Genomic DNA, 15,307 nt, shown 5'->3' with positions numbered 1-15,307 from the left:
GTGCTGACTTTGCTTCCAGAGGCAGTTTGGAACTCGGTAGTGAGTGTTGCAACCGAGGACAGATGATTTTTACACGCTACACGATTCAGCACTCGGCGTTCCCGTTCTGTGAGCTTATGTGGCCTACCACTTTGCAGCTGACCTGTTGTTGCTCCTAGAAGTTTCCATTTCACAATAAGAGCACTTACAGTTGACCTGGGCAGTTCTAGCAGGGCAGAAATGTGATGAACTGACTTGTTGGAAAGGTGGCATCCTTTGATGGTGCCACATTGAAAGTCACTGAGGTCTTCAGTAAGGCCATTTTAATGCCAATTTTTGTCTATGGAGATTGCATGGCTGTGTGCTCGCTCTCTCTTTCTCTCTGCCACTCTCATTGCCTTCATTGTCACTTCCAGCTAAAAAATGAAGCTTGCTTCTCCATTTCTTTGTTTTTCCGTTTGTCCATTTCTCAGTTTCTTTGTCTGTCTGTCTGTCTGTCTGTCTGTCTGTCTGTCTGTCTGTCTGTCTGTCTGTCTGTCTGTCTGTCTGTCTGTCTGTCGTGCTCCTCTATTTCTCTCTGTTTCCCTGTTTCTATTTCTTTCTTTCTGTCTGCCATTCTCTCACTCCATTCCCTGTCTTCCAGGTTCTTCAGTAACATTACGCTGAGTGGCCGGGACTACTCGTTCAACAGTGACGGCTACCTGTCCAATCCAGTGCTGGATGTGATTTCCTACACCGAGGGGAAAGGCTGGGAGGAGGTCAGTGAGTTAGCCCGCTAGCCTCTAATTAGCTGACACGCTCGCTAACCACCATCCCACTCCCCATCAAGTCTTGCTAACACATCCTCACACACACACACACACTCTCCCCTCACCTTGCTAACCACACTAACCGCACTATAACAGTCCATCGGATGTGCCTACGTACCCCTCCTTCATGTTTTGGAAACCTTGTTAGCTTTCGTTAACAGGCTAACTTGACGTCTAATGCTCTTGCCTCAGCTCTCCGTTCACTCCATTCCTGCTGTTTTCAACTAACCTTTCAGTACTCTGTATGTTTACCCACGTCGTTGCCTCAAGGCCTATCGTGATATACTCAACACAACCTTCATACGGTGGTAGAAAAAGTCCCCAAACGTCATACTTGAGTAGAATCAAAGATGTCTTCGTAGAAAATGACTCAAGTAAAGGTGAATGTCATCCATTAAAATACTACTCGGTAAAAGTCAAAAATTATTAGGTTTTAATTATACATACGTGTCAAAAGTAAATGTAATTGCTAAAATATACTTAAGTGTCAAAAGTTAAACTATTAATCATTTCAAATTCCTTATATTAAGCAAACCAGATGGCAAGATGCTCTTGTTTTTTACGGATAGCCAGGGGCACACTCCAACACTCAGACATAATTTACAAACCAAGCATGTGTGTTTAGTGATTCCACCAGATCGTCCGTAGGGATGACCAGGGATGTTCAAGTGTGTGTCATTTTTCCTGTCCTGCTAAGCATTAAAAATTGAACTAGTACTTTTGGGTGTCAGGGAAAACGTATGGAGTAAAAAGTACATTATTTTCTTTAGGCGTGTAGTAAAGTAAAAGTTGTCCAAAATATAAATAGTCAAGTAAAGTATAGACACCCCCCAAAAAACATCCTAAGTAGTACTTTAAAGTATATTTTTTTAAATATATACTTTACACCACTGCCTCCATACTGTCAGTGTCAAGGTCGGCTAATCTGACCCAGTTGCAGCTGAACGATAACATGGTCCCTGCGGTGGGGCTCCTTCAGTTCATTTCCCATCTCCTCCGAGTATATTTACTGAGCGCTCTGGGCTCAGATCAGGTGAGGGGAGTGATCAAGCAGTGGATGATTGAGCTCTGGGACCAGTTTCTGACCCCCGACCATTATATGATGGGAAAGTCAGACCACTTATGATTTACAGTGCGTTCATAGTCTCCATAGTACTGTAACTTACTGTAGTATATAGTACTATAGTATATCATAACCACTGTTCAAAATATGAAGATAATAATATACAAATGTAGGCCATTCCATGGTCGACATTTACACGTACTAATACATTGTAGCTGGTCATATTCGAACCAGACGACTTCAAGTGACCCCAGAAGGAGAACTGATGAATTGGTGCTTCAGAAAACAGTGACTTACTTCAATTAATTTGTGAATCACTTCAACACGGGTCGCGGTCGCTTCTGGTTTTAATTCCCCCCAGTATGCAGTCTCCTATGTTAGCCTGACCGCTGAGACACTGGAACACCCTCAAAGGGTTTAGTACATGCCCCACTTACCACAAAGCGGAGTGATGAACAAAAGAGAGACTGCGTCGCAGAAAGGTTTCCTTTTTTCACCTCGCGCTCCAGATACTTCCTAAGTGTCTCTGAATGATCTCCCGCAGGTTGGCACGTGGCAGAACGGTGTTCTGGATCTCATTATCCAGCCCTTTTCACGCTACGGCTCCTTCCTCAAGCCTCTGGATGACACCCAGCACCTCAAGGTGGTCACCCTGGAGGAGAGGCCCTTTGTCATTGTGGAGCCAGCCGACCCAGGCACCAACTCCTGCATCCGGGACTCGGTGCCCTGCAGACTACCGCTCAACACCACCAAGTAAGGCCTGCTACTGGGGCGGATGTTTTACCATGACCGACCGTGGTCTAACCATGCAGATGTTTTACCATGACCGACCGTGGTCTAACCATGCAGATGTTTTACCATGACCGACCGTGGTCTAACCATGCAGATGTTTTACCATGACTGGCTGTGGTCTAACCATTCAGATGTTTTAACCATGACCGGCTGTGGTCTAACCATGCAGATGTTTTAACCATGACCGGCCGTGGTCTAACCATGCAGATGTTTTACCATGACTGGCCGTGGTCTAACCATTCAGATGTTTTAACCATGACCGGCCGTGGTCTAACCATGCAGATGTTTTACCATGACCGACCGTGGTCTAACCATGCAGATGTTTTACCATGACAGGCCGTGGTCTAACCATTCAGATGTTTTAACCATGACCGGCCGTGGTCTAACCATGCAGATGTTTTAACCATGACCGGCCGTGGTCTAACCATGCAGATGTTTTACCATGACCGACCGTGGTCTAACCATGCAGATGTTTTACCATGACTGGCCGTGGTCTAACCATTCAGATGTTTTAACCATGACCGGCCGTGGTCTAACCATGCAGATGTTTTAACCATGACCGGCCGTGGTCTAACCATGCAGATGTTATACCATGACCGACCGTGGTCTAACCATGCAGATGTTTTACCATGACCGACCGTGGTCTAACCATGCAGATGTTTTACCATGACCGACCGTGGTCTAACCATGCAGATGTTTTACCATGACTGGCCGTGTTCTAACCATTCAGATGTTTTAACCATGACCGGCCGTGGTCTAACCATGCAGATGTTTTACCATGACCGACCGTGGTCTAACCATGCAGATGTTTTACCATGACTGGCCGTGGTCTAACCATTCAGATGTTTTAACCATGACCGGCCGTGGTCTAACCATGCAGATGTTTTAACCATGACCGGCCGTGGTCTAACCATGCAGATGTTATACCATGACCGACCGTGGTCTAACCATGCAGATGTTTTACCATGACCGACCGTGGTCTAACCATGCAGATGTTTTACCATGACCGACCGTGGTCTAACCATGCAGATGTTTTACCATGACTGGCCGTGGTCTAACCATTCAGATGTTTTAACCATGACCGGCCGTGGTCTAACCATGCAGATGTTTTAACCATGACCGGCCGTGGTCTAACCATGCAGATGTTTTACCATGACCGACCGTGGTCTAACCATTCAGATGTTTTAACCATGACCAACATGTAACCAACGTAGTTTAAATGTTGTAAAGGGGAATTTCATTCAAAAATCGTGGTCGGCCTTGTTGATCCTCATTATTCATATAGTTTATTGAGAGTGTGTTTCATATACAATGCTTTCCTCCACACTAACTAAAAAGGACATAACTCCCAAAAGTATGATGTCACAGGGTTACATACCCTCTCCTCGAGCCATTCAGGGAAAATAATTGGAAAGAATTTGTAAAGATTTAGCATCTGAATTGTGGTAAATAAATAATAAAGCCTTTGAACTTAAAAATGTCTTTATACACTGAAGTGTACAAAACCTTAGGAACAACTGCTCTTTCCATGACATAGACTGACCAGATGAAAGCTATTATTGATGTCACTTGTTAAATCCACATCAATCAGTGTAGATGAAGGGGAGGAGACAGGTTAAAGAAGGATTTTTAAGCCTTGAGACAACTGAGACATGGATTGTGCATATCTGCCATTCAGAGGGTGAGTGGGCAAGACAAAAGACTGAAGTGCCTTTGAACAGGGGGAATGGTAGTAGGTGCCAGGCACACTGGGTTAAGTGGGTCAAGAACTGCAACGCTGCTGGGTCTTTCATGCTCAACAGTTTCCCATGTGTATCAAGAATGGCCCCCCACCCAAAGGACATCCAGCCAACATGACACAACTGTGGGAAGCATTGGAGTCGACATGGGCTAGCATCCCTGTGGAACGCTTTCGACATCTTGTGGAGTCCATGCCCCGACGAATCGAGGCTGTTCTGAGGGCAAAAGGGGGTGCAACTCAATAATAAGAAGGTGTTCCTAATGTTTTGTACACTCATAACATGATCATTTGAAATATTAAAAGGTTCCAAACAAAACCTCAAATGTGAACTTTTTGATTGAAGTTTCCCCTTAGAGTAACGTTTTGATTGAAGTTTCCCCTTAGAGTAACTTTTTGATTGAAGTTTCCCCTTAGAGTAACGTTTTGATTGAAGTTTCCCCTTAGAGTAACGTTTTGATTGAAGTTTCCCCTTAGAGTAACTTTTTGATTGAAGTTTCCCCTTAGAGTAACTTTTTGATTGAAGTTTCCCCTTAGAGTAACTTTTTGATTGAAGTTTCCCCTTAGAGTAACTTTTTGATTGAAGTTTCCCCTTAGAGTAACGTTTTGATTGAAGTTTCCCCTTAGAGTAACGTTTTGATTGAAGTTTCCCCTTAGAGTAACGTTTTGATTGAAGTTTCCCCTTAGAGTAACTTTTTGATTGAAGTTTCCCCTTAGAGTAACTTTTTGATTGAAGTTTCCCCTTAGAGTAACGTTTTGATTGAAGTTTCCCCTTAGAGTAACGTTTTGATTGAAGTTTCCCCTTAGAGTAACGTTTTGATTGAAGTTTCCCCTTAGAGTAACGTTTTGATTGAAGTTTCCCCTTAGAGTAACTTTTTGATTGAAGTTTCCCCTTAGAGTAACGTTTTGATTGAAGTTTCCCCTTAGAGTAACTTTTTGATTGAAGTTTCCCCTTAGAGTAACTTTTTGATTGAAGTTTCCCCTTAGAGTAACTTTTTGATTGAAGTTTCCCCTTAGAGTAACGTTTTGATTGAAGTTTCCCCTTAGAGTAACGTTTTGATTGAAGTTTCCCCTTAGAGTAACGTTTTGATTGAAGTTTCCCCTTAGAGTAACGTTTTGATTGAAGTTTCCCCTTAGAGTAACGTTTTGATTGAAGTTTCCCCTTAGAGTAACGTTTTGATTGAAGTTTCCCCTTAGAGTAACGTTTTGATTGAAGTTTCCCCTTAGAGTAACGTTTTGATTGAAGTTTCCCCTTAGAGTAACTTTTTTGGATGCAGCTTAGTCTAACCGGTAAACACGTGCTTTGCCCGTTTTACTTATTGACATCCTGTGTATTCTCTCTGGTCCTCTTTTATAAACTCTCACTCAGTGTTTCACAGTCTGCCCTGGTCTCTAACGGTCTGATGAGTGTGTTGTGTGTTCCGCCAGTCTGTCTCTGATGCCTGGTAACAAGGCCCACTGAAAGGTCCATCAATTTGATTTGCTCGGGGAGATTGGCCCATTTTAATCAGCCTACTTTGAACATTCCATTAGAATCTTAAAACCTACACTGGTGGGTTATCACAGTGGGCATACAGGGTGGGATCACACATTGATATTTGCCCAGATAAATGTAGCTTTTGATCTACCATCAGGCCTTTTCTGTCAACTTACCTATTGTAAAGCTACATGCTTGGAAAGAGTCCACGTATGTCCTGTTAAATCTCCTCGTCCCCTGCTGAGGGTAAACCACACAGAAAAATAGCATTTAATCCTGTTTTAATGCAGTCCTTCTGTCTGTCCTGATGTGCCTCCCCTCTCTAAAACTGAGCAGTCCAACTACAGGCAGTATTGATCCAGCTACTACAGCTCTTGCTAATAATTCATACATTCCTCCTTGCCCTACTGTGTCTCCCTTCTGTTTCTCTCTCTCTCTCCTCTGCCTCTTGTCTCTACCCTCTCCCTCCTTGTCTTTCTCTCCTTCCCTCCCCCTCTCTTTCTCTGTAACCACAGTGTGCCGGTGGATGAGAAATCGTCGAAGCACTGCTGCAAAGGCTTCTGCATTGACGTCCTCAAGCGATTGGCCAAAATAGTGGGCTTCTCCTATGACCTCTACCTGGTGACCAATGGCAGACACGGGAAGAGGGGGAGTGATGGGCAGTGGAATGGCATGGTCGGGGAGGTCAGGGGTCATGCATTTCTTCTTCTCCTTTTCTTTTCGTATTCAAAAACCTATTCAAGGGGTACCATGCAATTCCTCCCAGAAATCCCCTAAAAGTAAATGTGGAGACAGAATAAGACTAAGAACTGTCAAATAGATTAGTATTCCCATGGAAGATTAACTGGAGTGTTTGGCTTGGAGTCTTGGGCAGATGCCTCGTTATTTCCAGGGAAGCCAATCCCCCTCTGAGGGCCGGGATTAATACGGGTGGTTAACAGAGAAGGGGATGTTATATACCAGCACGGCTAAGGGTGTGTTGTTGTACTTACACAGCCACCGGGTGCTAGGCTCCTTCTACGAGGTGCCGGTGTCCCTTTTCTCTCGCCGCGAGGCTCCACAGTCGCTCAACTCGCTCTCGGATCTCGTTACAGTAACCATTTCACTACTGAGACAGCTGGAAGTGAGTGCCTGTGAACGTGAATGGGCCCGTTTTTTTTCTGTTCCTAACTGCAGTTCCCCTCCCGCCCACCAGGTGGTTTATAAACGGGCCGACATGGCCATTGGCTCCCTGACCGTCAACAAGGAGAGGTCGGAGGTTGTGGAGTTCTCCGTGCCCTTCGTGGAGACAGGCATCAGCGTCATGGTCTCCCGTAGCAACGGCACCGTCTCGCCGTCGGCCTTCCTTGGTGAGCAGGGCTGACTAAGAGCTTATGAAGGGCATATGATGTGCTATGAAGGGGCTATGAAGGGCCTATGATGGGCTGTGAAGGGCTTCTGATGGGCTATGAAGGGTCTATGGTAACACACAACACCTGACAATTCAACCAACAAGGAAAACCTTGATTTCTCTCTCTTGGTTTAGTATCAAAGTTGTCAAGCAATGTTTCACAGGCTTCTCAAATAAAATCCATAAACCCATTCAGTATTCCAATGGGCTATGTCGCTCCTCGGTAATGAATGGTGAAAATATTTCAGAGTAAAATATGTCTCTGAGGTAACGCCTCGACATTTCAAATCGCCTTAGCGCAATTCTAGTCTTTGTTCAACCATGTAGAGAGACTCCGTCTGTTTTTCTTTTGAAGCCAAAAGGAGACTAGTATCAGCTACATTTATGCCTTTACTAGACTATGGGGATATTTTATATATGAATGCTTCCGCTCAGTGTTTGACATCAATTGACACTCTTTACCATGGCACTTAGAGATTTATTTTAAACTGCAAAACCCTTACGCACCACTGCACTTTGTATACCAGGGTTGGCTGGCCTTCTCTAGTCACTCGTAGGCTCAGTCACTGGTATACTCTTGGGTTTACTACCTTTTTATTTGGGCATTTTTATTGTTCAGAAATGTGGTGGGTCGCCTCTTCGTTCGCTGGACTTTATCCTGCTAACTGTTCCAAATGTCCCAACTGAATTTGGTAAAAGGGCTTTTATGTACTCTGCGCCATCGTCTTGGAACGCCTTACAGAATACTTTTAAACTGGAAGAACTTGTCCCGATTGGTGTTTTTAAATCACTGATGAAGGATTTTGAGGCTGATTCCCAGACCTGTCAATGCTTTTAATTTGCTGTTTTATACTCTTGTGAATTCAATGGTTTTTACTAGATTACTGGTAGTTTTTCATGTTGTCTGTCTGTAGTTTTTTGTAATGACTTGGTGCTGCCTATCTTGGCCAGGGCGCTCTTGAAAAAGAGATTTTAATCTCAATGATCCCTTCCTGGTTAAATAAAGTCTGCAAACAAGGCAAACATTTTAATCCTACAGCTGTCGATTGAGACGGGATGGTACGTTTAAATCTGCAGCCGGATCTTAGATTATACAGTGTGAAATGCACCGAGGTAATGGCAGCTCATTAGATATGACTCAGTAGTACACAGCAATCTGGCCATTGGAGACGGCTGTGCTGGACGTAAAACGAGCTAGTTCAGGTATGAAGTCAAACAACACAGGCTGGATGTAGTCTTAGTTTCAGAAACTCAAACAACACAGACTGGATGTAGTCTTAGTTTCAGACACTCAAAACAACACAGACTGGATGTAGTCTTAGTTTCAGACACTCAAACAACACAGACTGGATATAGTCTTAGTTTCAGACACTCAAACAACACAGACTGGATGTAGTCTTAGTTTCAGACACTCAAACAACAGAGGCTGGATGTAGTCTTAGTTTCAGACACTCAAACAACACAGACTGGATGTAGTCTTAGTTTCAGACACTCAAACAACACAGACTGGATGTAGTCTTAGTTTCAGACACTCAAACAACACAGACTGGATGTAGTCTTAGTTTCAGACACTCAAACAACACAGACTGGATGTCGTCTTAGTTTCAGACACTCAAACAACACAGACTGGATATAGTCTTAGTTTCAGACACTCAAACAACACAGACTGGATATAGTCTTAGTTTCAGACACTCAAACAACACAGACTGGATATAGTCTTAGTTTCAGACACTCAAACAACACAGGCTGGATGTAGTCTTAGTTTCAGACACTCAAACAACACAGACTGGATGTAGTCTTAGTTTCAGACACTCAAACAACACAGGCTGGATGTAGTCGTAGTTTCAGACACTCAAACAACAGAGGCTGGATGTAGTCTTATAGTTTCAGACACTCAAACAACACAGGCTGGATGTAGTCTTATAGTTTCAGACACTCAAACAACACAGGCTGGATGTCGTTTCCCCCCTGAATGATCCATGTCAGACTTATATCTGTCTGTCAATGAAGATTTAGTAGACAGTCTGGACATGTTCTGTATCCAATGGCCACCCAGAAGTTAAATTATTTATTTTTTTACCCCAAGGCCATTTAGTCTGAATCAAGGGTCACTGATTTGATGGTAACCTAAGGGTCATTGGTTTGCTCTTAGTGTGTATTAGCTGGCCAGAGCCCAGAGTAATCTCTTGCCAAGAAAATCTTGGCTCTTCAAGCCTGACTCTTTTTTGTAAGGCTGTTTTCTTGAGACCTTCAACCATTTTCTCAACCATCTTGTTTTGACCTTAATATTTTTGATATTGTAGGTTACTCCTCTATGACTAAAGGTCAGACAGAATCTGAACCTCCAACAATGATTTAAAGACCATTCCCGATTCCTCTTGTGTAAATAACAAAAACGGCTTCATTTCATTACCGTGCAATTACAGAGCAATTGCTTCATTACTTTGTAATAAACATTAATAATTAGTTACGTCACAGGTATCCAATCAACATCGTGTTACCACAAAACAATCCCTTTGAATGCCTCCTATCTTTACCTATTTTAAAAAAAATGTATATTTTAACTTTATTTAACTAGGCAAGTCAGTTAAGAACAAATTCTTATTTTCAATAACAGCCTAGGAACAGTGGGTTAACTGCCTTGTTCAGGGGCAGAACGACAGATTTTTACCTTGACTGCTTGGGGATTCGATGGCACGAGTGTAGTGGTTTGAGAATGGCTTTTTGTTGTTGAATTCCCTCCTTGGCTATGTTCCAATGTCAATGCTAGCATACCACTTAGAATGCATGCCTGTAATCTGTCTGTATTGTTAAACACACATCACTTGTTAGTTTTTACATGGCCCAGCAACCCTCTAACATACACAAATGCTCCACCACACACACTTATATATTTAATAAGGCTAGTAAATGCACAATGTGCATCCACTCTTGGATCGAAACTTTGTCCATTTACAAGCCTTATTAAAGGGATGAGGTCGAGCAACCGTCTAATGCGTGTCCAATACATTGTCTGTGTCCCAATGGCACCCTGTTACCTATGTAGTGTACTACTTTTGACGGAGGGCTCAATGGGCTCTACCAAAAAAGTAGTGCCCTACAGTGGGGTCCCAAATGATTGACACCCTTGATAAATATGAGCGATTAATGATTGTATAAAATAAATAACTTAAATACTGAGCTATATTGTATTTAAAAATATATATATATTGACACCCCTAAAGGTTCTGATAAATAAAAATGAGTCAAAAGTTGAGTATTTGGTCCCATAATCCTAGCATGCAAGGACTGCATCAATCTTTACCAACTTGTTGGATGCATTTGCAGTTCGTTTTGGTTGCATTTCAGTTGAATATTGTGTCATTTTGGAGTCACTTTTATTGTAAGATAGTGTTTCTAAACACTTCTACATTCATGTGGATGCTACCATGGTTAGGGACAATCCTGAATGAATGGTGAATAATGATGAGTGAGAAAGTTACAGCGGGTCAACGATCCATACACCCAAGAAACGCTAACCTCCCCTGTTGTTGGTAATGGTGAGAAGTTAGCATGTCTTGGAGGGTACGGTCTTTGATCCGCTGTACCTTTCTCACTCATCATTATTCACCATTCATTTAGGATTATCCACATTAACGTAGAAGGGTTTAGGAACATATTCTATTCTTATTTACAATAAAAGTGAATCCAAAATGAGACATTACAATATTTACAATGGATTTCTATTGGGCACAAAACAATCTGAAACAAAAACCAAAATGCAAAATGTCTCCAACAAGTTCGTAGAGTCACAAGCTTTGTGTAGACGTTGTGTGCTAGGAATATTTGGACCCAATGTAGAATATGGGATCAAATGTAGAATATGGGATCAAATGTAGAATATGGGATCAAATGTAGAATATGGGATCAAATGTAGAATATGGGATCAAATGTAGAATATGGGATCAAATGTAGAATATGGGATCAAATGTAGAAAAGTGTTGAAAGTATTTTATTTTATACTAATACTGCTCAGAGAAAGAGATTTTGTTTAACAAGTAATCTTTTTTTTCCCTCAAAAAGGTAGGGGGCAAAATGATTGACACCCCTAAATATTATTTCAAATAAAGTAGTCAAAGGTTTAGTAACCCTTGACTACTTTATTTATTAGTATCTTTAGCAAACCTTTGACTACTTTATGTACAAGAATATTTAGGGGTGTCAATCATTTTTCCCCCTATCTTTTTGAGAAAAAATATATATTTTTCTCTAAGCAGTTTTATTAGTATAAAATAATAGAATTACCCAATTTTTGGGAGCATACAATATAGCTCACGGTTCAAATTATTTATTTTATGCAATCATTATTGCTCATCTTTATCAAGGGTGTCGATCATTTCGGACCCAACCTTATATAGGAAATTTTAGGGAACCATTTGGGAAGCGTCAATAGCTTCATTCTAAGTAGCAAGCTAGCGACATCCTTGGAACAGAACCCTTGTCTTTCTGATGCGATGTTTCAGAGCCATACAGCCCAGCTGTGTGGGTGATGATGTTCGTCATGTGCCTCTCCGTGGTCGCTGTCACAGTCTTTATTTTCGAGTTCTTCAGTCCCGTCGGCTACAACCGTAGCCTGCAAAGTGCAAAGAGTAAGTCATTTATTACAGTGTGGTCATTATTATTTCAGGTTATCACCATTGAAGCAATTGAAGTAGTCGTGATTGAGTTTACATACCAGTGTGAGTAGTACCCTGGGGATGTATCTATTCCATTCAATGTCCATTTCTCTCTCTCCCTGTCTCTCTCTCTCTCTCGCTCTTTCACTCTCTCTCTCGCTCTCTCTCATTGTCTCTCCCACTCCCCCCTCTCTCTTCCCCCTGACCTCTCTCTATCCAGAGACAGGGGGCTCTAAATTCACCATAGGGAAGTCTATCTGGCTGCTGTGGGCGTTGGTCTTCAATAACTCAGTGCCTGTGGAGAACCCCAGAGGAACCACCAGTAAGATCATGGTGCTGGTGTGGGCCTTCTTTGCGGTCATCTTCCTGGCCTCCTACACGGCCAACCTGGCAGCCTTCATGATCCAGGAGGAGTACATCGACACTGTGTCTGGCCTCAGCGACAAGAAGGTGTGTGAGCGAGGAGGCCATTCTGATCCAAGGCCAAGATGGCTATAATGTCTTTTTCCATAGCACAGTGATGCCTCAATTCTTCACACTTCTCCCAATGTGTGCACTTGCACATTACCGGTCTATGGATTTAAAAGCATTGCGTTGGGGAAGGCAGGGCCGGATTCATGCGTGGGCTTACCAGGGCTGAAGCCCCTTGGCCCAGCCCCTTGGGGGGCCCAAGAGGAAGCAAACAATTATATATGTTTTACAGTTTAAGTTTACATACACTTAGTTGGAAATCATTAAAACTCATTTTTCAACCACTCCACACATTTCTTGTGAACAAACTATAGTTTTGGCAAGTAGGTTAAGACATCTACTTTGTGCATGACACAAGAAATCTTTCCAACAATTGTTTAGACAGATTATTTCACTTATAATTCACTGTATCACAATTCCAGTGGGTCAGAAGTTTACATATACTAAGAGAACCATGAGAAACACCATGAGAAAATCAAAAGAAATCAGCCAAGACTTCAGAACAAAAAATGTGTAGACCTCCACAAGTCTGGTTCATCCTTGGGAGCAATTTCCAAATGCCTGAAGGTACCACGTTCATCTGTACAAACAATAGTACGCAAGTATAAACACCATATGACCAAACAGCCGTCATACCGCTGAGGAAGGAGACGCGTTCTGTCTCCTAGAGATGAACGTACTTTGGTGCCAAAAGTGCAAATCAATCCCAGAACAACAGCAAAGGACCTTGTGAAGATGCTGGAGGAAACAGGTACAAAAGTATCTGTATCCACAGTAAAATTAGTCCTATTTTGACATAACCTGAAAGGCTGCTCAGCAAGGAAGAAGCCACTGCTCCAAAACTGCCATCAAAAAGCCAGACTACGGTTTGCAACTGCACAGGGGGACAAAGATTGTACTTCTTGGAGAAATGTCCTCTGGTCTGATGAAACAAAAATAGAACTGTTTGGCCATAATGACCATTGTTATGTTTGGAAGAAAGGGGGGGAGAACACCATCCCAACCATGAAGCACGGGGGTGGCAGCATCATGTTGTGGGGGTGCTTTGCTGCATGAGGGACTAGTGAACTTCACAAAATAGTTGGCATCATGGGGAGGGAAACTTATGTGGATATATTCAAGCAACATCTCAAGATATCAGTCAGGAAGTTAAAGCTTGGTCACAAATGGGTCTTCCAAATGGACAATGACCCCAAGCATACTTCCAAAGTTGTGGCAAAATGGATTAAGGACAACAAAGTCAAGGTATTGGAGTGGCCATCACAAAGCCCTGACCTGAATCCTATAGAAAATGTGTGGGCAGAACTGAAAAAGCGTGTGTGAGCAAGGAGGCCTACAAACCTGACTCAGTTACACCAGCTCTGTCAGGAGGAATTGGACAAAATTCACCCAACTTATTGTGTGGGAAGCTTGTGGAAGGCTACCCGAAACGTTTGACCCAAGTTAAACAATTTAAAGGCAATGCTACCAAATACTAATTGAGTGTATGTAAACTGCTGACCCACTGGGAATGTCAATAAAAGCTGAAATAAATAATTATCTTTACTATTATTCTGACATTTCACATTCTTAATTCCTAAAACAGGGAATTTTGACTAGGATTAAATGTCAGGAATTGTGAAAAACTGAGTTTAAATGTATTGGGCTAAGGTGTATGTAAACTTCCGACTTCAACTGTATATATGTATACAGAACAGAAATATAAACGCAACATGTAAAGTGTTTGTCCCATGTTTCATCAACTGAAATAAGAGATCCTGGAAATTTTCCATACGTACAAAAAGCTTATTTCTCTCAAATTTTGTGGACAAATTTGTTTACATCCCTGTTATTGAGCATTTCAACTTTGCAATTGGCATGCTGACTGCAGGAATCTTCACCAGAGGTGTTGCCAGAGAATTGAATATTCATTTCAATATCATAAGCCACCTCCAACAGGTTTTTTTTTGCCACGCCAGCCCAGGACCTCCACATCCAATTTCTTCACCTGTGGGATCATCTGAGACCAGCCACCCGGACAGCTGATGAAACTGAGGAGTATTTCTGTTTGGATTGGCTGGGTCTGGCTCTCCAGTGGGTGGGTCTATGCCCTTCCAGGCTCACCCATGGCTGTGCCCCTGCCCAGTCATGTGAAATACTATAGATTTGGGCCTAATGAATTGATTTCAATTGACTGATTTCCTTATATGAACTATAACTCAGTAAAGTCGTTGAAATTGTTGTATTTTGCCTTTATATTTTTGTTCAGTATTAGTATATATATTTTGGGCCTAAGCCCAAGATGCAAAAAAAAATTAAAAAAATTAAAATTGCGTAATTTTTTGTAATATTGAATAGTTTTATCACACCACACCAGAGAGCATCATTTTGCCACAGAGGATCAATAGTTACAAAAAAATTATTGTGGATTTATTTTTTACCACACTCACATGCAGGTATCTGCCAAAATAAAGGAAACACCAACATAAAGTGTCTTAATGAAAATGGTGTTGGGCCACCAAGAGCTGTCAGAACAGCTTCAATGCGCCTTGGCATAAATTCTACAAGTGGACCTAAACCATGCCAGGAAAATTAACATACTTTGTATCCCTCGTTTACGCAAGCGTTTCCTTTATTTTGGCAGTTACCGGTATGCCTCCAGTCAGGAATGCTGCTCTTTGGCCAGCATGCGTGCCAAATATACAGCTTGTTGCATTGTGGCCATAGACATATAATCCATAGAAAGGTTTTATAACTTCTTACCCTGGCAATTTGACTGTTAAACTCATGGGTACTCTAGCAATGGATGCCAGTCCAGACTTGAACTGCCATCTATGGATTATATGTCTATGGTTGTTTGTGGTTGTCGTTTTGCCTTTTTGAAGATTTCAAAATACAATTGTGGGAAAAATGTACAGTTTGGAAAGCAAATCCCTACTTCTGAAAAGTCTGAT

General features: G+C 42.2%; 1 protein-coding gene across 1 annotated transcript in view; it reads left to right on the top strand.

The window, feature by feature from the left end:
• LOC109906927 (glutamate receptor ionotropic, NMDA 2D-like) overlaps nt 1-15,307 on the top strand; it is a 65,052-nt gene that overhangs the window by 36,364 nt on the left and 13,381 nt on the right. Inside the window, exons 5-10 of the mRNA XM_020504747.2 lie at nt 623-737; nt 2,396-2,604; nt 6,374-6,542; nt 7,054-7,207; nt 11,751-11,876; nt 12,124-12,353. Of these exons, the coding sequence (XP_020360336.1) occupies nt 623-737; nt 2,396-2,604; nt 6,374-6,542; nt 7,054-7,207; nt 11,751-11,876; nt 12,124-12,353 (1,003 nt within the window). The remainder of the gene's footprint in view (nt 1-622; nt 738-2,395; nt 2,605-6,373; nt 6,543-7,053; nt 7,208-11,750; nt 11,877-12,123; nt 12,354-15,307) is intronic.

This window comes from Oncorhynchus kisutch, linkage group LG17 (assembly GCF_002021735.2).
Source record: "Oncorhynchus kisutch isolate 150728-3 linkage group LG17, Okis_V2, whole genome shotgun sequence".
Lineage (NCBI taxonomy): Eukaryota > Metazoa > Chordata > Actinopteri > Salmoniformes > Salmonidae > Oncorhynchus > Oncorhynchus kisutch.
This window is presented reverse-complemented; position numbering and strand designations above follow the sequence as displayed.